The 25,735-nt window shown below is 44.8% G+C and overlaps 2 protein-coding genes across 2 annotated transcripts; both read right to left on the reverse strand.

The window, feature by feature from the left end:
* Nucleotides 1-2,585: 2,585 nt before the first annotated feature.
* On the reverse strand, nucleotides 2,586-6,245 carry T265_06132 (hypothetical protein; the record flags this gene model as incomplete). Its single annotated transcript, XM_009171325.1, has 6 exons — nucleotides 2,586-2,906; nucleotides 5,575-5,697; nucleotides 5,741-5,840; nucleotides 5,877-5,974; nucleotides 6,013-6,081; nucleotides 6,117-6,245. 6 exons carry the CDS (start codon nucleotides 6,243-6,245, stop codon nucleotides 2,586-2,588), a joined length of 840 nt encoding a protein of 279 aa, XP_009169589.1.
* An 882-nt stretch (nucleotides 6,246-7,127) lies between these two features.
* Nucleotides 7,128-14,752, reverse strand: T265_06133 (hypothetical protein; the record flags this gene model as incomplete). Its single annotated transcript, XM_009171326.1, has 5 exons — nucleotides 7,128-7,203; nucleotides 13,588-13,663; nucleotides 13,698-13,912; nucleotides 13,937-14,042; nucleotides 14,284-14,752. The coding sequence occupies 5 exons, from the start codon at nucleotides 14,750-14,752 to the stop codon at nucleotides 7,128-7,130; spliced, it is 942 nt and encodes a 313-aa protein (XP_009169590.1).
* Between the last annotated feature and the right edge of the window lie 10,983 nt (nucleotides 14,753-25,735).

The raw sequence follows: 25,735 nt of genomic DNA on the forward strand, positions 1-25,735 counted from the left end.
TAGGCGGCCTAAAGTTGGGGCTGTTTTTTCGAGAAGAACTATATACTTTAACCCTTAGATTGCATCATTGACCCTAAAAACAGAGATAAAAATTTAACCTAGCCAGTGTTGATCGACACACACCAAGATAAAAGTACACTGCCACGTGAACTTTTTCATGATAGGTCCATATTTCGTGTGCGGGTCAGGAACCTTTAAAAACTCACAAAAAATAAGCATCTGTAGCCTTTCAGCATAATTTTTTATATCGATCTGATCACTCCTAATTAAACTTTCAAACCTGGTAATAGCTCAGTTCATGTATTCCTAATAATGTTTTAAAACAATGTTTTATTAGAAAACAAGCCCAAGAGTTTGCCGCTGAACGTACAATCCGCACAGAATGATCCATTTCCTGTAATTTAGCAACAGGATGATTCTGATGCTTTCAGGAAGAGACAGTTTTAAGGCTATTTTTGGATTCATTCATGCTGCTTTTGAAGTATCTGTCACAGTAACCAAATCAGTTTTTCATTCCTTGATAAAAGTCCCATATAAGCACCCCACCTCTCGCAAACTCGCAATCGCTTATTTTATAATATAATGCCGCTACCCATTCCATGAAGATTCTTTTATGATTCACAGCATTCTGGAATTTGTAGGTGGTCGAGGGAACTGTAGACTCCAAACCACATCCCTCTCGTTTGAACAGTTGTCCTCCTGTCCTGGTGTGGTAATTCTAATGAGCCACCTTAGAATAATTACTGCAGGACAGGAGGACGACTGGTCATTCGAGAGTGGTGTGCACTTGAATTTTGAAGTTTCTTTCCTTGAAGGCTGTATTTTCCCTCCGTTGTCAGTTAGAACCATCTCACGAAGCAACAATCACAATATTTGTTTAGACCTAACGCACTACTCATCACGAACGAGAACTTCAGCTAGGTTCCATCAATACCAAATTGGTAAGGAAATGATTGTATTTTGCTGAATAGTTGTTCTCATTTAACCTCGGCAAAAACTTACAAGCACCCACCTAGTGACATTAGCACAACAAACGCAGCCCATACGCAGGCACACAAGGATACCCACCCCCTCGGTCACTCTCATTGGACTAGATAAGGTCATGTTTAAATGCACGTTACTTGGTAACTGGGTGGTATTGGTGTTTTAGTTGTCCGTACGCAACTCTTTCTCTAGTAGAATGATTGTCCTTAGGAAAAAAGAGTAAACTACCGTCAACTGACAGCCGAACTAGGACCGAAGACCAAACGGTTTGTACACTCGTTGCATCCGTTTTTTCCGATTTTCCCCTATATGTTTAGAACAGGTAGCTTTAGTCGTAATGAGCATATCAAATCTGTTATCTGTTTATAAAGATTAAATGTACGTGAACAAATCTAACTAATTTGTGCCCGGGAAATTGAGCTAACAACTAATCTTGTGGTAAATTGTGTGCCAGCTCCATATTGGCCGCACACGTTCTGTGAGCTAACATCACCAACCTTAGAAGTGCTGAAAAGATCCGCTTCTTTTTGAAACAACTTATTGAATTTATTAACACTTATCGTCAGCATGCAGCTGTAATAACCGCGTACTCGTCGCACAGTGGTTATAGCTGCCGCAGTTTCGTTCACCGATGATTTGGGGGGAGGGGTAGCTGGCTGCGCATTTGAGGCGGGAGCTGATAAATTAGTGCGTAAATAGAGTACTGTCAGTGAACTGTTAAGTGGTGAAATTGAGAAAAGAGCTATGCATTGAAGGCAATAGCATGGATGCACGAGTGCCATTGAGGGCGCGACTGGGCCCTGGATTATATTTACAACCATTGATGTGGCCCGTTTCGGGGTTCCCGTCTAGAAAGATGGCAATAACCGGCGCAGCTGAGTTTGCTGGTAATGGCTTTCACGCTTCGCTGCCAAGTCATTGTTTGACCGCCTCTGGCTCTCTTCCACCCTTCACATGGTTGTGTGAAAAGAGCCCTTCGAGGAAGTCGGTCGACTGGCATGCGGAGCGCGCTGCCAAACCAGTGCAACCTATGCAGTGTGATCAGTTCATCTATCGAGGGTAAGTTATTTCTCCCGAATACCATTCGACGTACTTCGGCATTGCTGATCCGGTGTTTCCACCAGACTCCGGCAATGCTCCGAAGACATCGATGGACAAACACTAAAAGTCTTTTGACGTCCTCAGCGCGCAGTGGCCAGGTTTCTGATCCATATAGTAATATGGAGCCCACCGCAGCATTGTAAGCTCGACCCTTGACAGAGAAGCTGATGTCACGCCTACGCCACAGGTGACGTAGGTGCTCTGTCCTTCCCAATCTTGATGGGAATATCAACAATCAACAATAGTTTATCAACAAAGAAGATAGTTCCAAATGCGCACGATTTAAACTCCCCGTTAGTAGAACAGTCCCGGGTTTGTTGCGAAAGAAAACCATTTGAACTGACTGGATTCTGTTTTTAAATTGCTATTCACTTGATAAAAAATAACATGGACTAAAATTTGGTTACGGATTTTCTATCCGTCTACCAGCTTTCCTTTTTGAGGTAGAAGACATGGAGCAAGTGTTTAGCCGGTTAAGCAAAAAAATCATTTTTGGTCCCTTAGCAACAATCAGTCTGCTCTAAGGGTTTAATTGCTTGGAATCCAATTGGGACCGGCCCACCCTGGTTTATGGGAAGACAGGGATCGGCTCCAATAATGCTTGGCTTTGTCGCTGCATAGTCTACTCTCTCCTCGCCCAATTTCTTTGGAGGACCCGTGAGGACAGTGTCCGAAACTGGTGGCGGAAGCGGTGGACGACCACCACCGGGATACCAGGATCGATCTTCATCTCCATTGTAAATGTAGGATGGAGCCGCGACGAATGCTGATGGCGGCGGTTTGGTGCAAGCTGTCACAGGTAGCGAAGGTTTTACTTTGTGCTGCAAAAAAAGATCAGGGAGAAAACTCTGACGATCGATGGTCATATACATTGTTTTCTCACTAAATGTTCAACATATCTTGCCTTACAAAATACATAAGTAGCCAAACACGAGTGAGCCGTGCATGTGAATTCACTCACGTAAGTGCTATTTGATATGCATACTCTTCCTTATTTTGCTCTAAAACGGCAAGTCTATGTACAGACCGTGGTCCTCAAACGATCTTCGTTTACTTTATTATTGTTAGAGGACGGTACGTTTACCGGCGTCTTGTAAGTTTTCCTTAACTTCGATGACGCTACAAGGGATGAGCACTATAGTTGAATGACGAAATTTCCATTGGCTTTACACAGAGCTTCTGGATATACTTTTGTCCAAAAGTCGATTGGGGAGCAAACTGTTGACGTGTTTGATTGATATGGTATTAAGACCGCTACAATAAAACTGACGTCGGACGATAAAAGTTATCCTTGAATAGATATAGACCTGGGGACCCTGCAACATTCTAGTAAGTCATAACGGCTTGAGTTGGCGTTTCTACCCATTTTTGTGTCAGTCCCACTCGTGAACCTCACCAAACCCGAGTGTTTTCTTTCAGTCCCAAGGTCTGAAATCCCTCATTTAATGAGGAAAAAGATATTAGCCAAAAACTTAACAAAACTAAAACCATACACACACGCTAATTTAATGATTAGAAGGGCCTGAGGCCAAATGTTTCACTGATTGCAACAAGAGAGGAGGAACTTTGACTGTGTATCTTACTCTGTAAATTCATAGAATGTCAGGTTTTGTCTACAAGACAACTAACAACAAAAGCCACACTTGTAAAAGTAAAAAATAAAGGTAAACTGCACACAAGCTTTACATTAAAAAATTACGAACCGGGATAAGGTGTTTGGCAATCTTGTTTGTGGCCTCCCTAAAACCTAAACTGTCGTCAGCGTTTGAGAGTTGATTTCTATTTATTAACTGTGGGCAACTTCCAGCTGTCGTGTATGATAAACCTAACCTCCAGGGTTTGTATGCTGAAACCATGTGTTGCCCAGCTACCACGCCGATCGAAGGCAGCGGGAGGGTTGTGATACAGCCAAGTTACTTAAGTCCAGACAGGAGCATTCCAGATGCAGAAGTTAGTTTCGAACCACAAATTTCCGATCACAAATTTCACGCTTTTGACTCTTCTAATGAAAACGAAATGAAATATAAAGCAAACCTCAGGCCCTTTTCTAAACAGGAAAATGTTGGTAACTCAAGTGGCGTAGATGGTCTTTGTTTTGTTTGTTGAGGTGGGCAACTTGACTGCAAACGCTTCATCACCAATCGAAGCGATATCATCAGTGCGTTTTGGGGAAGCGTAGTGGTGCGTAGCGATGGGTTGGAGGTTGTGAGATGAGTAATGTTGCGTGTGTATCACTGTACGCACTACTAACCGGGGCTGACCTTCAATCACGATTAGTTGTTCGGTCGAGTGGTTTCATTGGTCGCATATTATCCTGTGTCCTGATTCGTCGATGCTCACGTGACCTTCGAGCTTAGCATCTCCTGCCATCTTACTTTGGTCGGTGCTGGAGTGACCTCTGGTCTTGGCCCTTCCGAGTCCCGGCGTGTGAACTCTGTTGGGCTGACTCCAAAGACTTTCTCGTTTTTTTGTTTCTAAATCCGATATTCGGTACGTCTTGAGTATTCCGGTTGAGATTTTGGTTCTTTGCACATAGTGGTGCGTAAAATGGATCCATTTCAATGCAATGGTTGATCAAATCCATCGTGGAGTATCATGTTTTCAGAAATTTCCTTCCGTCTCCCGTGTCTCCATGTGCCAATTTTTCGCATTTTCCAGATCGAATTTGTGAAATTCTTGGTCTTGTATGGATATTAACGATAGGCGGCCAGGTTTCCGGATGTCCACGTTGTGTCTCTATTCGTGTGCAGAATTTCCTTCCAGTTTGTCCAACGTAGAATTTTTTGCAGTCGTTGTGGTTGATTTAGCATACTACACTTTTTTTTGGTTTTGTCTCGATTGTCCTTTCGTTTTGTGATTAGAATGGTGGGGTCACGGGGATTATTTTTTTTGAGCTAATGAACTGGTTTCGAGTTCAGATATACCTTTGATGTGATGCAGAATACCCGTCTGATGGCTTGTTGTTGCTGGTGCTGTTGCTGGATGCCTTCCTCATTCAGTTCCACCTGATAAAATTCCTTGGATATCCATCGTTCTGGAATACTCTGAATAGATATTTTTCTCCCATCTTCCGGAGTTCTGTGGTGCTGTGCTTCGCATCCGCCCTCTTGAAACAGGATTGGGACGCTGCTCCTCTTGCTGCCTAAAGGCACATTGGCATCGACGAATCAGGACACAGGATAATACGCGACCAATGAAACCACTCGACCGAACAACTAATCGTGATTGAAGGTCAGCCCCGGTTAGTAGTGCGTACAGTGATACACACGCAACATTACTCATCTCACAACCTCCAACCCATCGCTACGCACCACTACGCTTCCCCAAAACGCACTGATGATATCGCTTCGATTGGTGATGAAGCGTTTGCAGTCAAGTTGCCCACCTCACCAAACAAAACAATGACCATCTAAGGCTCTTTGATAATCACCTATGAGCAAAACTCGCAAAACGGCATCAGTAATAAAAACTTGCCTCTTTCACGGCCACCTGATCCTCCAAAGGACCATAGAGTGATTCTCGGCCTGGGAAAGATTGCGTGTAGAGTCCCCCAAATGGAGCATAATGTTGATGCCCTCCGCTTGCCAGCTGCTGAGTTGCATGCATACTAACCTGTGGATCAATGACCAGGATGAACGACCAAATTGCGACAAACCGTTGCAAGAATTTCAAGTGCCTTCTTTTTATCTGTTTCAAACGGAAATGCGCTCAATATGTATTCTATTCCTTCAGTGGTTTCATGATCCACCAGAGTGCTGTAAGAACTGCATTGCGTGAGATTGAAAATTTACCGTTTCACGCAGTTCAAGGCAGTTAGTCGGTCGTTATTTGTGAGTTGAATAACGTTCAATATTTCGCGTGCTTCAGCGCAACACATACGGCATAGTCTCTACACTGCTGCTCTAAAGTCTATTACGCCAAACATACTCTCTCTAAAGCTCTGATCACGCGAACCCTTTCTGGTGCCGTTTTGAAACAAGCCAGCAGGGCAGCCGCCTTCATAGTTGAGAAACATACGTTGGTAAACTCACTTGAATTCCACTGAAACATCCCCGAGAATAGTACAATTTTTCAAACTTTTTCTCTTTGTCTGATGTCTCAGAGACGAGGAGTGAAAGGAGTCTATTGAAGTCACCGTCGCTAAGAGGAACTTTTGCCATTTTCGTTCAGCTTGATAAAATAAAACAAGTTGACTGATATCATAAACAACCAGTCGTAATTACAGCCTCCGAGCATCACACAGAACATTACTTCCTGTCACCAGTTAATGGCAGTCTGATAAACTATTTGCATACACTACTAATGAGTAACTCGTCAAAAATATTTGGTTCTCTGTCGTTGTAGCATATACTATATAAAACCGCATGGTTATATTTATCCATATTGGAGAATTCACCTTTCTAAACCATTTCTAGCTATATTTATTAGCCTTATAGGTGTATTTTAGTACCAGAAGAATTTTCAACACGTGGCATTGAAATGCCTACTAACCATCAACGAAATTAGATTTATAGGGGTTCTAACGTCGAAATATCGAGACAGCATTTGAATTTGGTTCAGTTTAGAGTGGACAGAGGCGCAGGCATCAGGTCAGTTCATGAGGAACAGTTGTACTGATGCCGTCATATCTAGCCTTTAATTAGTACAGTAGACACAGTATGTATAATTTTGTAGTATTCTTTTGTTCGGAATGGTTATAGCTTATGGATTTGGCCTCGGCCACGGATAATTTTTCCACGTCGTTGGTTTCGCTTTTTAATGATGCTGGACATCCAGCAGCCAACCCTCCCGTCTCCTGTACGATGAACATGGTTTAATTAAAACACACGTAAGACGGTATACAGATTTTAGAGGTCATATCGCTGGATACATGTGAAACAGAGGCGGACTTGTGTATCAAAATCTTCGAGACCTCATTAAGCTGAGGCTACGATCACCTGTCGGACAAAATATTTAGCTGAAAAATTTTGTGGGTTCTGGAAACAGCTACTGTGTTTACGAATGTATTCTCGCTACGACCTGTCATGTGCTTAAAGGTTCCCCTACTTTCTAGCCAGAGCAGAAGTAGAGTTATCAAAATTTGTCCTGTGGTTCTTGCAGACAACTTCAACCTCGATACTACAAAAACAGAAAATCTGAGGAAAACTGAAACTTCAATGTTTTATTGTTGAACAATATCTGGATCCTAACTTGTAAATGTAGGAATGAGAGCTAAGGCACAATTTGTTTAACAAAAGACCAGTGTTATCAAAAAATAATCATGATGGCGTTATGGAGATAGTTCGGACGTTCTCTGCCGCTCAATAAAACCATGCCTTCAAAACAGATCCCCTTCGTTTTTTAAGATTTTTGCGAGGTTTGCAAAAGAAACGAGCTTTGCTTCAAGTTATTACTGGGTTCCTCTTCTTCGTTGTCAAGCGCTTGCTGAACTGCGTCAGCCATCAGCAAAGTCCTTTAATTGTATTTATGGTTACGCATTACACAAATGGTTGCCTCGTTGTATTGTTGGACGACTGTGTCTCACAAATGTCCTTGCCGTAGGTAACTTATTTTCCGACGACGTCATGATTCATTTTCCCGCTCCATTTCTACGTTGAAAACTCGCTCAACAGAAATCTAAGCGAAGAGATGATTTGAAATTTTCCGTTCAAGAGCTGAACCTGAGTCTCGGCACGAACACTCATTTTGTGGACTGAAGAGCCCCAAGTGATGCGCAACTGAGAACAATCTTATAAAATCTGTGTGCAATACGTAGTAGAGTGTAAAAACTAAAGAACACCCAAAAGCATCTAGGACTTTTAAAAACTAATATCAATAATAAACATGTGACTACGTCAAACTGCTGTGTACAAAAATAAATGAAAGACGTATGAGATCGCGCGTATGCTCTCTGTGATACGAAGTATAGTCCAAAGGAAGCAGACAGTATTCTGTGACCATGGTGAGGAATTGAGAGCGGTGTGCCAGCTTTTGTGTACATATGAGTTTCTTGTCTATTTAGGATGAATTTGCAACCACATTACCAGGGGAAAACAGCAGCTTCAGCAACAGACTGAAAATGAATGCATCTATTTTAGCAAATAGAAATCCTTTTGTTGCTCAACTGTTATACCACCTGAGGGAAGCAACAGAGCTATGGTAGTTCCAAGTTCCCCAAACATAGACAGATGCAGGGACTAAGTTTGAACCACAGACTTTTCGGTCATTAAGTCCGCATCTCAATGAAATGCTTGTGGAAAATCCAGAGAACATTGTGCTTACTAATTCTTGTTGAGATTCGTCTACTGGATAGCACGTGATAAAATGTCATCTCCATTCCCTTGAAAGGTCAATTCCTACAGTTTTTGACCGGATGCGGACGAAGTAAACTGAAATAGCAACTGATTATGCCATTTAGTAAATACCACTAAGAATATGTTGCGAATTAAAAACAGCAAAACAACAACAAGTTTACTGTGAAAAATATTTCATACATAAATTTTTCGGCTGTCGTAACCAATGTTTAGCCCCAGAAGAGAGCTAATAGCATTTATTGGTGCTACCAAAATGACAAATGCAAATAAAAATGATCAAAGGAGAGAAACAACATCTTGCTTACACATAAATTTTCTCATCATCATAGAGAACACAACGTAGCTGCTCAAAATTGATGCCTTGAAGTTGCCTAAACATTCCCCTGGTGTCAAAGGTTGACCACCGCTCTGCTTGCATTACCCTAAATTGGGTACAAGAAACGGTATTTTTCTGTGAAACAATGTATCAATGTTTGTAGCTCACAACCATATAACTGCGAAGTTTGGCGCAGGGCACATTCTTTTACTAAAGCCGTTGATGCGCATTGGAACCACCGCTTTCCAATCGTTTTGATTCGGATTTGTTGACACTAGCCTTTATAAGCTTTTGTTTTAAGAAATCTGTTGTTGAAGATTTGAAGGCGTTCTAGATACGCTGCCCGTAGAGCAATAGCCTTGAAACAAAAACATTTCACACCAAAGTTTCCTGCGGACGTCCATCGAGACTTAGATGCGTCAGTTAAGAGGTCAAAATAGGAAATCTAGCCTCATCTGTCAGGCCACTTTTTGAACTACTACGGCTTATAAGATACATGAAACGTTCCACAGTTTTCAGGGCCTTTCCTTTGACTGTAAGTGGTGGCAAAGTAACTGCATTTTCAGGCGAATAGTCGTGTGTTTTGTGGATACAAAGCTATAATTATTGTGTGGGCACGTCTTCGCAGAACTTTGTGGTTATTCAGATGGTCTATGAAGTTAAAAAAAATTGCTAACTGCTGATAGAAGCAGTATGTCCCGTTTGCTAGATGGAGAGTATATTCGCTAATACGGATAATAATAAGGCACCTGACGGTAATTATGTTTATGTTGACAACCCTGGTGGTATAATCTTTTGTTGGAGCACTATAGAGATGAAAGCTACATAAAAGTTGGATGCAAATGTTTTCAGACCACGCCGAGGAGACAGAACTGCGACTTCCCTACTGGAGTACATAATATTTGGAAGATATGTCATTCTTGGTACTAGACAGTTTTGTACATCGAAAATTTGATTCACCTAGCAAAACAGATTTATTTGTGAGTGAAACGTGATGCGCAGCTGAAGGGCAATATCTTTCTATGCATGCGGTGAGTGCAGACTGAAGAGAACTTTTTAATTGTGGGGCAGAACAATGATGCCACCATAGTTACATAAACGCAGACCTAAACCAATTGACCAAATGCTTTCAGATGTCAGAGGAGTTGACAAGTGTGGATCACAGAAGAGACCTTTTCAGGGATACAAAGGTAACAAAGAGCACCATTGTTTGTTCTCAACTTTAATCTGTCAACGACTCAATTAAACCAGCCTACAGCATAAAGGATTATAGGATCAACGACATCCACGTAGAGGTATCATATTCGGGTACAATATTCGCATAATAGCCATCAACTCTGGCAAATTTGGGCTTACGACACTTGGATCGGTGCAGGAAAAATTAGTGTATATCTGAAAACTTTGGCCTAGTACAGATCACGCGTGGCCAACTGTGCTGGTTTTTGACGTCTTCCTGGATGAGGACCCCGAGAAGGTCCACATCAATGGTTAGAGACATTGTCGGACATGGCCCAGTCGTGCCCTCAATAGCGCTCATGGATCCAAGCTATTGCCTTCAACGCATAGCTCTCTTCTCAACTCCACCACTTAACAGGCCACTGACAGTGCTGTATTTACGCACTAATTTATCATCCCCCGCCTCAAATGCGCAGCTACCTACACACCTCCCCGAATCATCGGTGGACGAAACTAAGACAGCCACAACCACTGTACGACAAGTACGCAGTTATCACTGACAATAATGATCATGAGTGTTTATTGTGATCTGATTGTTTAATAACCGGTAAAACCAACTCTCCACACGGAGTATGAGTTTTTTGGCATACTGTCATAAAGAACAAACATACAGTGTACCATTTGTGCACAAAGAAAGAAACGCAATAATCAAAACGAGTTTAATATAAAGAGTCTCAATTATATATGGAATTTGGGACTTATCGTGCAAAAAAGGACTTGCAGATCCATAAGTCTTCACCCTCAAATATTGAAGCTATGTATGTTCCATTAAAATGACCAGGCAAAAATAACGCTCTAAGCTTTCCTGATTATTGTAACCCTTGCGCGTCACAAGTGAGCTGTAGCTCCCATTAGCTTCCAGCAGGTAAAAAATAGTCCCTAGCGGGACTACGTTGTTTTCCCTATCAGTGATTAAACAACTGGCTGACTACCTCACTGAATGACTGGCTGACTGACATGAGAACGTAAGATAACAATGAAGAGAGTAATCAAACCGAATGTAATAACTCTCACTGGCAAAGTCGTGACCAAGTTTTGGAGAACAGTTCGTCAGCCGCAAGGGGTTTCACCTAAATAAGATACCGAATTCCTGATATTCACAGGATTATGAATGAAGATAAATATTGCCTCCGAAATCTCGCACCAAGCAATATTTGGAGTTTTCAGTTTGTCGGTGTAAAGTCGCTTATATCTAAGCAACTCCACAAGTGAATTATAAATAATATACCTAGGTATAAAGAAAAACATTGATAAAGTATAAATAATGGTAGTTCTTTAGAATTCTATGCTGAAAATTAGGTCTGGGTTTGGCGACCTATGAAGTTGGTAATTTCATATACGTAACAGATACTGGCAGTTGTTTTCAGTTTTAATCATTTGCTGAAGACACATTAGACTGTGATCCTTGTGACAAAGTACAGTTCAATAGGAGCTATCATCCCATCCTTAAAGCCAATCTAATCGATTTTGCGAAGCTTTCAGCATCTTTTGGTCATCTTGTAAGTTAGGGGATCAATTTTCAAACCACATGCTAAAAATGTGGCTTTTTATGACCCGAGACAGGTTGCGTCTAGCATAGTCATTTGCATTGTAAATGCTTTGTCAGTTCCTGTTACATTAGAAACTGGTGTCAAAGTCATGTTTTGTGGTCAATGCCAAGTCTTGTATTCTGATGGATTAAGTTTACGCGAAACCAGAAAAAAATATTTACGGCTGGGACAACTAAGAAGTGCAGGTGAATTTCAAACTACTTGTCAAATTTTGTAGCAATATAAGCCTGCGGCACTTCGATGACCAAAGAATCAGGGGTGATTCTTCAAACATCCAGGTAGTTCGTTAAACTTTTGGGCGAGGCTGAGAGGTGGTTGGGATAATTACCTATTACGGCAAAGAAACGTAGATTTAGCATATATCCCTGTTTTGTTATTCTTAGTGCAGGATAACATTAAATATCACTCCTGCTATGCAGAGCATAACGTTTTTGTTCTCTGAACAATATTGGTTAACCATAGATATCTCGTGCAGCCACACCCTGCTATGCTTTTTTTCCTGCGCCGCCAAACGCTCTGTAAATGTTGGATTAGTTAACATCAACATCAAGTGCTCCGTTGAGGTATTTTCAGCATATTTGGTTCATATAAGACCTTTGCTCCTGCAATATTTACCGCACAGATGATAAAAAAGACCTGATTATGGGTCTTCCACCGGAGTGCGCCCTATGTAGAGCGAAGTGAGCTACCTTTAGTTTGGAAGATCGGATTGCCAATCTCCTTCCTAAGCTAAGGTATTTATCCGAGTTTCTACTATGTGGAACCACAAGGTGTGTCTATCAGCTCTTGGTGGCGATTGGTCATCGGCTGCAAAAATGATTCACCATGAAGAATGGAGCTCTCTGTATTGTGTTCCTAATAAAAAATCTTTTTTCGAAGACTTTGCGTTCAATATTTTCTCCTTAGAATGTATGTGGTTTTGTGCAGGAAGTGCAACGATAAGAAGGCCATTGTTAATGAAATTGTCCAGGCAGGAGTTTGATCACCTCGATCCGTGTACGCGCGGTGCAACTGGTGGTCCGTTCAAGCACCGCCATACTTTAGCTTTCCAAAGCATTTTCAGTCCTTGTTTGAGAGCCCAAGTTCTTTCATCAATTTAGTAACCTGCAAAGCTTGCCACTTCCGCTAGCCTAGCAGTCTGGTTTCTGAGACACTTTATTCTCAACACCAGATCTCACAAAGCCTCCCATGCAGCGGCGCCAAGCCTCAATCCGCTTAAAAAGTCCCTGTTCGTCTTTATTTATAGACATCGTGCATCCAAGACAGTATTTTTGCTAAAAGATGTTAAGCACTGGGTGAACTGCTACGTTTGGGCGAGGTGGCCCAAGTGGTTAGAGCACGAATTTACTGACCGGAAGGTCCGTGGTTCGAACCCGGACTCTGCTTATCCACTTGCCCTAGGCTTGGGCAGCCTGGCAGTACCCCAGTCCCTGTTCAACCTTCGGGTGGCATGTCAGTTGATGAGAGAAAGGGTGCTACAACTCAACTAATCCATATGATTTTACTACCAACAACGACACACAAACAAGATGCTTCTTGTGCAGAGTAAGAATCTGTAATCCCAAAGGATGAATGGTTCATTGTATCACCAATTACTCCCTAGGAGGACGTCTTGGGCATAGAACTGACTTCTTTTACAAGTGCATGAGTCTATGGCGGTTATTCAGAATGAGACTCCAGCAAATTGGCAAATTCTGGATAATAATACCCGGGTAGGGCACATCACTGCAACCACAAAAATGTTGTAACGCTTTCTAGGCCGTTTTATATCTCTAAAGTCATCCCCTGGGACAGCAAGACAACTGTTGATACTGATACTCCAGGGCCTTTCAACTACATGGTCTATTTAATTATCCTGAAAGCATCAAGGTGGAGGGAAATAGTTGTGGTAATCGTGACATTTCTCATCACCAGAGGCCGATGTATCATTGTATGCCATCTGATTAGATAAGTAACTCTTTACTGCGACTGACTGCCCTTCCTCCATCCTTAAGGTTATTTTTCGTCGTCCGTGTGCATACGATAGTCTCCACCACTCAAAATAGTGGGTTTCGTTGTTACGGTAACTTCAAGGTCAATGAATAAAGGGTTGATGCACATGATTCACGGATTCATGGATTGATAAACATGATCGAGGCTTTTGCTCAAGTTTCCCGGGTCGCTTTTTCCTTGTCGGTCAGTGACTGTCGTTCATCTGAAAAAAGGGTGTAGCACTACTCTTTATGTTCTCAGCGCGGCTCAGTATGCTCGCCAGCGCAAGGATTCGGCTTTGAACTTCGTCTGCTATGGCTTCGGAAGTGGCTTCCTTTGAGAAATTTGTGGGTGTATCGTTTTCATACTTCACGGCATTTGAGAAGACCTTAAATGAATACGTGAAGGATAACTTTGTGATATTTGTGCGTTCATCCAGTAATCGAAGCACCAACACTATTCTGCGTTACGAATGGGAGTACTACAAATGCAGCAGGCGCCCTCCAAGGTTCACGGATTCACGGATTGATACACAGGATCGACGCTTTTGCCCAAGTTTCCCTGGTTGGTTTAGTTCCTGTCGGTCAGTGGCTGTCGTTCACATGAAAGGCATAAGTGGAAAAAGAGTGTAGCACTGCTTTTTATGTTCTCAGTGCGGGGCAGTATGCTTGCCAGTGCGAGGATTTGCAAAAAAAAGTGTCAAATATTGCCTTCATTGGGATCTAGAAGGAACGTGTACAACCGTCGGAGGGAGATGATTCCACGCAGCATCCACCCGAAATGAAAAAATTTGTTTAATAAATGTGTGCTCTTAGCTTGGAAATTTTATTACTATTTCCCCGCCGGGTGTTTGCTTGTTCAACCGTAAAAAACCTGTTTGCCAAGCTTTGTTCAAACAGGGCGTAAGTAGGAATTACGTCCCCTCGGGGGCGACGGTACTCCAGGGGAAAGAGATCAAGCATCGCGAGACGCGTTTCGTAGTCCACGGATTTGGGGCCGGCAACCATTCTCGTGGCGGCCCGCTGGACACGCTCAATGAGGGTGACGTCTTTCGTACGTCCTGAGTAGACAACTTGGTTGGCGCACTCAAGGAGCGGTCCGACGTAGGCACCATAGAGTATTTGGAAGTCCATGCGAGTAATACGGGAGAAGGTGCGTCGGATCATCCGCATAATGGCGACTGCCTTTTGGGCCGATTTCTCATGGTGCAGTGTGAAGGACAAGTATGACGAGACCCAGATGCCCAAATCCTTTTTGGCATCTATCCTCATGATGTTTTTTGGTCCTTTCTCACCATGCATAACAAAGGCATTCGCTGAATCCCCTCCAAACGATACATGGACGCACTTTTCATCATTCACAGGATGGTGCCAGTCCAACGACCACTACTTGGCAGCGTCTACATCCATTTGGAGGGAACTGGCATTGGAACTCAAGGATTTCAAGTTGTCCGCAAAAAGTAGACATGGACTCGCAAGAACGCCTGGGGGGTCGTTGACGTAGATCAGAAACAGGAGTGGTCGTAGGACTGAGCCTTGAGGAACTCCAATGGAGACCGGCGCTGGAGGAGAGTAGGTCATGTCTGCTCTCACACAGAATGATCTGTCTGATGAAAACGCCTTGATCCAGCGAAGGATTTTCCCTTGAATCCCGTAAGATTTGAGTTTGTGGAGCAGCGGAACGTGTGGGACCCTATGAGATGCTTTTCATTAATCGAAAAATATGGTATGCGTTATGAGTCCTTCGACCTTGGCTTGGGTTAAGCTGTCCATAAAAACGAGCATGTTTGTTACGCAAGAGCGGTTTGGGAGAAATCCGTGTTGAGCTGGAGATATCAGGTTGCCGGAAGCAAGCTGAATAGGATAGCTCGTTTCAGAATGCGTTCCATCACTTTGCACGGCACACTAATGAGACTTATAGGCCTATAGCTGCCAGGCGATGTTCGATCACGAGTTTTGTAGATTGGCGTGACAGTCGCTTCCTTCCAAGCAGAGGGAAGGTGGCCTTGGTCAAGCGACTGACGAAACACCAGGTGTAAATTATTTGCCAGTGTGGAGGGCGTTTCTTTCAGGATCCTTGGATGGACCTCGTCGGGCCCAACGCGCAGAATGGGTTGATCTTGTGCAAGAGTTGACGACTGTCCTCCACCGTGAAGACCAAGTCGGTTAGAGGCTGTTCGTAGTTTCGCCTTGACAAGAGTGGATGTGACGAGGACACTGGGGCTGAATATAGACCTGCATAGTGTCCTCTGTAAGCCTCAGATACCACTTTTGGGTCACTCGTGGGCTCAAGGAGAACGCGGGTGGCTTGTTTCTGCGGCGATGTCTCATGTATTTGAACAGTGCGTTTTTGTTTTTCCGTGGTGGCTTGTTTTCGTATGTTCCATTGGCGGATTTCCGATTTACAGCGGTTTCGTATTTTACGAAATGCCATCTCATCTCCTGTATCTCCTGGGCTTACCTTTTTGAAAATGTTGGGACTATTTTTCCAGAAATCGCAGAATCTCTTTTGGCAGCCTGCGGCTCACGCAAGTGCTGGCTGGCTTTTTTTGGGAACGACCATCGCGTAAGCCTCGTAGACTTTCCGGACAATGGTTCTGTATTGTTCTTCCACTGGAGCTGGTCTCAGTGTGGCTTGTGCAATAAAGATGCGCATTCCTGAGTAGTCTGCACGGCAGAAATCTCAAAACCACATTTGCGGTCCAGGATTTCTGGCCCAATAACAGATAAATCAAATGTCAGCACAAGGTGGTCGCTATGTCCCAGTGGAGCGTTAATCACTACGTGATTAACGAAGTGTCTTTCGTTGGTGATGACCAAATCCAGGAGGGATGGCCTAAGATTTCATAGTCGGTTTTATTCTTGTCGTTCATCTGCTCCCTTTCACCTGAAAGGCACAGATGAAAGAGGTTGTATTGCTGGTCCTTAGTTTCTCCGCGCGTGGCAGTATGCTTGCCAGTGCGAGGACTAGCAGAACCATTGTCTAGTAGTGCTCTGAACCGGATCCTAGTTGGAGCGTGGACGGCTGTCAGAGGAAGCCTACTTCAGGCAGCTACTACACGAATTGGGAAAATTCTGCCTAAAAAGTATTATTTTCCAAATTTTCTTACCATATACCCGTCTTCAGTTTGCTAGGTCAACGATGAAATGCATTTTGGGCGGACCTTGTTCAACCAGGGCATTAGTAAAAAATAGGTTTCCTCGGGGTGACGATACTCCAGGGGAATGAGGCCAAGCAGAGCGAGACGCGTTACAAAATCCACGGATTTAAGGCCAGCAACCATTTTCGTAGCGGCGCGCAGGCACGCCAAATGGGCGTTGAGACCTTCGTGCGTCCTGAGTAGACAACTTGGTTTGCACATTCGAGGAGCGGTCTGACGTAGACCCCATAGAGTAACTGAACGTCCATATGGTTAATGCTGGAGAAAATGCACCGAATCATTCATACCACGGCGAATGCCTTTTGGTCCGGCTTCTCATAATGCAGTGAGAACGAAGATCGCCAGATACCCAAATCCTTTTTAGCGTCTATCTTCGTGTTTTTATCCGTGTGCGAAAATTTCGGCGATTGGTACTTGTAGCTCCTTCAATACCGTCTTTTGGACCACCAGATTTTCTGCGGCTCGAAGGTTTGGGGCAAACTATCTTCTGTGTGGTTTCTTGGGTCTTTTTGATACGGTTTGATATAAAAGGTGTCTCTCTGAGGCCACGAGAGCTGGGTGGCAGCCCCAAGAAGTAATTCTTTTGGCGGCGCTCCCAGATGACTGCACCTTGAAGTCAGCCAGCAGTTTTCTGATTTGATGAAACTTAATCGGCTTGTCTGGCTGCAGTCGTCTTTATTTTGCGTTTGTGTGGACAAACGGGTCACCCACGATCAGCGTGGCCAACTGAGTATACGACGGATTTCCCGGTTTGCTGTTGTCAGGCTATTGGCTTCAGCAGCCAAGGTCCTGGGCTACGACTGTGTCCACAATCAATGAGGTCGTGTTCGACAGAGAGGAGCTGGAGATGGGCAATTTCACATTCTTAGTGGTTGTACGGTTCTCGCAGCATTACCTAATGTCGAAGTCAACACATGTAGTTGATTGGTCTGCAGGCTTCGCTAAAAATCTGATCCAGTCCGGCTCAGAAGTTGTGGCTTGTGTGTGGGGTCCACAGATTCACCTTTGTCGTCTGTTACGAAAAGAAGCGCTGATAGCTCTACGCACTTTTGCGCTGCTTCCGCTTCGCTAAAAATCTGATCCAGTCCGGCTCAGAAGTTGTGGCTTGTGTGTGGGGTCCACAGATTCACCTTTGTCGTCTGTTACGAAAAGAAGCGCTGATAGCTCTACGCACTTTTGGCGCTGCTTCCACGTGAGGTTTGCCTCATTCAGACCTTCCTTGTTTTCTGTATTCGGAGGTATGTGGTGCTTGAGTACAAACTGTTGTCCGAAGACGCCGCCGGTCGCTCGGCGTGCGTTGAGGAGCACAAGGGGCTATGGCTGCAATCGGTTTGACCATCAGTTTGCGGTCGGCTGGACTGGTGCCAAACTGAGGCCTTTTTCGCGACTCCCCGGAGAACTGCTGTGGCCTAGTCTTAGCGTCCATAGATGGTGACCGTCGTATAGACGCCTGATTGTTGGTAAGGCCTTTTGAATATTGGCAGCCCGCACCAATAACTTCTGTAAGGCAGATGGGGAGGAAAGTGTGATTGGAAGCCCAAGCTTTCGCTCGCTTCGTTTCTGGCGTGACCAATCTGCTTGAAGCAATCCGTGGTTAGGCTTTGTGAAGACACTACCAAAGGTGGTCTTTATTGTCGCTGCAGACGGCTGTATACTTTTCCTTGCAGTCAGAGAACCCAGGGTGGCTAGGGTGAGGTTCTCTTTGGGCGGGGAATGTTCGTTATCAATGTTCGTCCACTTCGCCGTGTTTTTTGTGTTTGCATCCTCCAGCGCTTTAAGAAGAAGCTCCAGGCTCGCGTTGATAATCCATATTAAAGCGGTACACTCACACTGGTCTTTCTGACCCGGTAGTGGGGTTTTGGTTTCGTTCTAGTGGCCCTCTTCTTAGTTGCGGTATGCATTGCGCCCTTAATGTAGAGGCAGCTGGCTCAGACGAGCAGATCAGGAGTGTCAGTTGATTGGCTTACCTGGTCGTCCCGTTAACCCGTGCCGCCAGGCCTTGCAGATGTGGCATTTCATACCGCATCTTACGTTTCGCCCATACTAGTTGTTGTCCATCGATGCCTGCAGAGATCAGTTCGTATTCACTGTCGTCAGATTGAGACTGGTGTAAAATATATTCTGAGTTTATCACGCAAATGTTATGTTAGAGTTAGCTAATCCAACAAATTACACGTGTGTACTCTGTAAATATATTGAACAGTAAAAGAATTCTCGCACAAATTTGCACGAGGAAAAAAGGAAACCAATTTCGAGCGTACGGGCACCATCAGATACCATAACTAACTAACATCAACTGTAGCGAAATTAGATTATTCTTCCATCATCGGCCGCATATTTGGACCTTCTTTGGTATTTGAATTTTTATAATTTATTTACCTGGTCCGGCTACTCTTCGGGTAAATCTTAGTAGCCTCCTTACAGTGATGTTCAATAGCGTTCTACCTTGGTGTGACCTTGGCGCGTGGTTAAACGCGTCTGAATTCGTTCTGGTGAGCCCGGCTTTCAAATGGCCGTTTTACTCAAATGAGCCTCAGTCGGTGTCTCCTTGAAGGATGGACCGCCGCAAAATAAAACAATTTGCGGATTCGAGTCGTAACAATTACCTGTTTCACGAAATGAAATACGAAAGTGTATTTTCGGTCATGCTGGAAGCATGCAAAATCTATTTGGCCCTTTGCCGCACATTCGATGCATATGCTGAGATAAAGACAACAGTTATTTGGTACCGCGGAGAGAATGTCGGCCTATATACGATGCTTATGGTTGAGGTTTGGCGCCTCACAGATTTTATACATTTAGCAACGTCCGGCCAGAAGCTATTCGATTTGTGCGCATTTGTCATATGTGGCCAGTTCTAGGTAATGGACAAACCACGGTACCCGTTAATAGAAAGAGCCGGCAAAGACGGCCATTACTATCCTGAATTTAGAGGTATCCACGTCGCGTTTGACGCATCCTTATGATCATAAGTCCCTCGAGGGACTTTGTGCATAATGGCTGCAGGCAGTAAACCCTGACTACCAACTCCATGGTCAGTCGTAAGGCTGCTCTCGGGCGTCATATAGACATGTTATTTCAGCAACAATCGCAAATTCCCGTTGAGCCCCAGAAGCAGGGCCTTGTTTTTCATTAAAACGAACCTTGTGATGTGACCAATATTGACAGAGAAAAAAGATAATGTTGAGCAGGAAAAATAGCAGTTTACAGGTGCTACACGGCATCCACAGGTATAAGTCCTGAAGCTGACGGCAGCCGCTGTTTGGCTTTTAGGAGGGTTACGGAGCGTCCTCGCAGGCCATTGGAGAGCCTTTTTACGGTACCATGAAAAAGGCAGACTCGGTGCAATGGAAGGCTGAAGTCGAAGGCTGGGGTGACGAACATCCGGTAACAGAGAGGTCTGGTAGGTACTCGGTGGATTTTTCGTGACACAAAACCTTTTCATGCCAAGTGAGTAAGTTACCCGGTTGACCGAGTTTTAGGGCAGTCAGAGACTTGATCAGTGCTGGGTGTCAGTCTGAAGTTCCCGTTTTTTAGTTGCTGTGGGTGACTAACCCTCACGACAAATTGTTTGGAAGGAACGTTTTCGGGCTGAATCCCTATTTGGGAGCATTGCTTTTCTTGTCTGGGTCACCTCTATGGAATATTCCTGTTGGGTGTCTTTCGTAGACTTTTCTTTGGTTTATGTGCGTTGAGGGGTGCCAGGACAATTGAACCGGAGATAGGGCGTGGGTTAAGTGGATCTTAATATGCTTGGATTTTGTACTTTTAGACCTGATCATTTCACTGATAACCACACACCACCTCACGTCATTTCGGCTGGCCTAAAGCCACTTCACGCACGCTAGTTGTACATCCTCTACTCTATTTACGATGGGATGCTTGGCGATTTCCGCCACCAGCCGGTGTAAATCCTAGTTCTCTCAAAATTTCCACATTTTACAAATCAGTTCTGTGCCCAGTGTTGTAAAATCATGGAGTAAATCACATCTGGTCGTCTCGCAACGTTATTTGACAAAGAATACTTTGCTGCATCATCGCCAAAATGGACTTCACCCAAATCTCTCTTGTTCGATCAACCTGGTGGTGGTAAAGGAACAACGCATTAAAGAGAGAACCCCGGGACCCGGTGTAGATGTATCTCACGTGGACCTAGGGAAGGCCTTTTTGGTGTGTATAACAAGTGTGACTCCAGAATGAAGGCACGTTGACGCTGCGAAATCAACATTTACGTTCCATTAAGGTCCGTGCTTGGCCATGCACTTTTTTCACCCTAATTAAGTGACCCGCTCGCGATTTTTCACTCACCATACCTGACCAATGTTTGTTGGTTTATTTCGGGTGACCTATTGTGCATACATACAGTACATTCTTGGGTACAGACTATCCGCTTCCCTCTGCTTGTCATAGAAGAAGAACAAACCACTGAGTCCGACCTAAGCGGATGAAATCTGTGGTGGAACTTTATTGGTTGCTGCAAGTTACGCCTTCCATATTTAGACCCCTTTGACCCAAAACAACACCATGAAGATTAAGTGTGCTTGATAAAGTGATGAGCCCATCATCCCCGATCAATACCGACAATTCCAACTGGGGACGCTGAAATCACAGAAGATCAGGAACTATTATATCCGTGTAGACCCTGCTTTGTCCACTTGGATGTCGAATCTATTCAGTGCACTCATTGAGTAAGCATTAGTGATTCAAACGAAGGGGAAGTTTTGTGTACAGCCTTGGTCTCCCAGTCCTACCAAGTATGACTCGCAGTGGGTGCTACCTGTTGTGGTCTGACACTAGGCTTCCTCTTGGCAATTTTTAAACGTATACGGGCGTTGCCTCTCCATCTGCGCGACGGTGAAGAAGACGGGAAATCTCACATTTTGGACGAGTGGTGCCCAACCCTCATATCTGCTCGCAGAAAACGAAGTGACACTGGCTAGATGTTTTCGAAGGTAGGCCATGCTCTCTTGGTGAACCACAAACTGAAGAAAGCGCATGCACAATTGACGCATGGGAATCGCATAAAAAATAGATAATGTTACCGCGATATGAGGCGTCTAGGAAGGACAAGACGACCTTGGTCAGCTTTGCAAGTAATGCTTGCGCATCCTACTCTTTTTTCATACTCCAGATCACCACAGATATCGCTCTGAGTGATTTGAAGATCAGGATTTTGGGAATTTCGTGTATGCCCCGTTTCCTCTTCAGAAGTTAAATTGAATAAAAACGGAGAGTGTGTGTGTGTGGATATCCTTGTCGGAATACTCGTAGGAGGGCTTTTGGAGGGCTCCCCATGCACACACGCGTCTGAAAGCATGTGAATGCAAACAGCTCATGTTATGCGCGAACTCTTGCGGCATATTCTGTTATGCAACCGTGTTGGAAGGAACTAACTGTTCATCATCATCGACAACATGACTTCAGTCTTCAACACCGATGCTTCACTACCGTACAACCACGTTTATTTGAAAGCCTTATTGTGAAGAAAAGAATTAAGATGGAAGGAGAAGGGACTGTGTTAGCTTTTTACAATCATTCCAAGATCCCTACACCTTCAGACACTCATCCAAATAATAGAGATAAAACTGACAACAAAAAGGCCACTGACACCAGTTGGCGGCCATATCCTACAGAGTCTCCAACCAGGCGCGGCCGGCCTACTGCCCACTGTTCTATTGTCCCGTCTTCAAGTGCCTTCGTAATACGACATAATAAGCGACGCAAAGAGTCTGGCTACAACGTGAGTCACGCTCATTCCTCTGTGACTGCCACATTCACCGCGAGCACACTATCCACTCACCGTTAGTTGGAGCGGTCTCGTTCTTCTGGATAGAAATAAATCAGACAGGAACCGCTGAAAATCTCACCTCCGCTCTCGAACAGGGCTTGTGGGAGTTCGTCATCACCAGAAGCTCGGCGCTGCTTGAGTAGTGTCATACTCTCGGACACTTCTGAGGCTGAACGGAGGTTCTATGTTCACTGCCAACCTCTCTGCTGAAGGTGGGCTGTTCGGATTTGAGGTGGCAGGAGACCAGATGATTTGTTGTTGGAAGTACTGTGTCCAGCGGTCCGAGCGTTGCCGTAGGTTCGCTGACGAGAGATTTCGGACGGCCAGTCGAACGAATCAAGTGTAACAGCCTGTGGACAGCAATATTCGCACTTCCCATTTCTTAGGGTTTTTCGGTGCACCATGTTCCCCGGTCTGTACGGGAACTCAGTTTCGCCTAGGGTCGGATTATACATGGGGTTGAGTTGTGGTTTCGGCCAAGAGGAATCTGTTGCCGGACCTCCAGCAAAGCCACTGTCCTATTAGCGGTCCGATTTTTGGATGAGGTTGGCTGGGTTGTAGCGCAAACGGAAGTTCCAGCTTTGGGTAGCGGTTTTGTTACTTATTCCCAGGGTCATTTAAAATCCGACATCGGACCGTCGTGGATGCGTTTGAGGGGCCGTTACTGATAGGTTCTTTGGGTTTATTGGCCCACTACCTCCTAAATGGCTAAGCGAAGTGTGCGCGGTTTGCCTGCCTTCTGAGTCAGCTGTGGATACTCCAGCTATGGTCCGCAAACAGATGTGGTCGTCAAGAGTGGATCATGAAGGTGTTGATACCAGTGTGTTACGAAGAAATTCGATAACGAGTACGTGGAAGAGGAAAAAGGAACACACCAGCAGTAGTCTGTTTTTCCTCCACCTTGCTGTATGCAGAGTGAGACAAACCGGCTGGTGGTGGCACGCGACGGCGGATGTGGCATGAGATCAGTAGTAAATGTGCAATTAGTGGCTGTATGTGGGGTGGTAAATTGCCAGGGCGCCCAGACCTAGGCATAGAATCCCGAAACTTGTGGACGCCTATTCAAAATGTCCACAGGTCACTCCAGTTGAGAAGACTACTCCCGTATCGTCAGTTGTACCTCCACTCTCCATGCGCTCTTATAAACGATGACCTCTGATGGTGTCAGCCAGTTAACCTCATCATAACCTGAGTTTCGCCAATGCCGTCCTGCATTACTCAACAGAAAATCAAGGCGAACCGTCTACTGACCCTTACAAGCAAGCTTCGTGCTTATGAAGGGGGCTCTTGTACCATCATCGACAGCATGACATCAATGTTCAACACCTATGCTTCACTACCGTACTAGGCATTCATTCAGGCAGTCTGGATAGAAACTGACGACAAGAACGCTGACATCGGTTGGCAGCCGTATCTTGCAGCGTCTCCAACCAGGCGCATTGAGGAGTACGCTGTCCCCATCCTGGAGTGCAAGTACCACCGACAGCACTCAAACGTTTCGTAATCTTCTTCACACTTCTCTGTCAGGTCAAGGTTTGACCACCTCTGCTTTCGTCACTCTGTTGGGCATGGAAAACATCACTCTCTTGGGCAAACGATGGTTCGGCATACGCGACCAGTCCCAACCAACGCACCTGGTGCTGGACACATTGTTTAATGTAAGTACCCGTTGCACAACCGAAAACTCGTTTTATAATTGCCCCGTTACAGATTCACTGACACCAACCCTCATGAGCTATGGTTGAGACAATGACCGTCGAACACCTGAAAAAGTCTCAGTTCCCCTGCTCGAATAGGTCAAGTCTCACAGTCTCCCTGGATTGTAGGTGACGTGTTCAGTGGCTGCGTGTCCAGGAGCATTACCCTAGACTTTATGGGTGCAAAGTGCATACCAAACGACGGGATGATTTTCGTCAGTTCATCCAGAAACACCTGCACCTTCTCCTTGAAGATAAAAATGATGTCCACACATTCCAGCTCGACAAGGTACAGGCTATTTGGATATCGGGGTTTAGGAGACCTGGCGTTCAATTTCATGATTTCATCGATCACGGAGTTAAATAGGAATGAAGAGAGTGGGCATCCCTGACGGATATCGCTTTGTGTTCCGAAGCTTTTGGACAGCTCGCCTTCCACTCTCACGCGTCCTGAAGTTTGAGAATACAAAGAGCTGATTATGTTCACGAACTTCCGGGGCATTCCGTGGTGGGTAAGAGTGTCAAGAAGAACAGACCGGTCAACATAGTTGAATGCGTCTTGGAAATCCTGGAATGCTAGAATTGTGGGTTGCTTATACGTATGGCGTTGTTCTAGCACCTGGAGATTTATTCAACGTAATCTCTACCAGGCCGGAATCCAGCTTGCTACTCTTGAGTCACTGTTCCCCGAGCCACCATAGAGCGACAAAGGACCAGCGATGCGAACGGTCTCGTCCAGCTGATCACTCTGTGGTTTCCACACTTACTATGGGCACTATTACCGACTCTTCCCAGTTGTCTGGGACAGAATCCTTTTCCCAAATGCAAGCAAACAGATCAGACAAGCGCTGTTTGGGGACTCCACCCCCATCTCTGAACAATGTGGGATGATAATCTGGACCAGAAGCTCGGTGTCGCTTGATGGACATATGCAGTCGTAAACCTCCGTGGCGGTAGATGGTTCCACTTTCACTGTCCAGGGTTCTACTTCAACCACGTGCTCCAGATGAGTGGCAACTGGTGGCTACGACAATCGTTTTTCTAAAGTATTCGTCCAATTGTTGAGGCGTTCTTATTGAAGATGATGGCTCCATTCCAATCCTTGGTGGTTTCGCTGGTGGGTGGTTTCTGGGGGCCGGTCGCACGGATCAACTGAAGTAGTTTGGGGCATTATTGGCTTTTTGGGCCTTCTGTGTCCACCACACTTCATGGTCGGGAACATGTTATAAGTTCCCCAAACCTTTTAGCTGGTCTACATGGAGATGTTGATGAGTGGTGGTTTGACACCGGTCCAGGCTGGAGACAGCGTCCTACTACCGACGAATATGCCCTGGAGCCAACCTAAGCAGTTGGTAACCGATGGCTTCCGACCGGGTGTTCTTCCCGGGTGTTCCACTGGATTGGCGAAACGCTCCAGATTCTACAAGGAACAGTTATATTTGTTTCGTTTGCTCACCGAAATACCTGGACACCACCAGAATCAATCCCAAGGAAGTTGAGAGCCGATCAAGAGAGAGATCCTCAGTTGCTCTCAGTCTTTTCAAAAACCTTTTATATCTAACTCTGAACACTGCAGTCGACGGCGGCCGTCCTTGTTAATAGTGAGCTGCTTTCAGGGTGGTGGATTGATCGAGTGCGA

This window comes from Opisthorchis viverrini, assembly GCF_000715545.1.
Source record: "Opisthorchis viverrini unplaced genomic scaffold opera_v5_122, whole genome shotgun sequence".
In the NCBI taxonomy this organism is placed as follows: Eukaryota; Metazoa; Platyhelminthes; class Trematoda; order Opisthorchiida; family Opisthorchiidae; genus Opisthorchis; species Opisthorchis viverrini.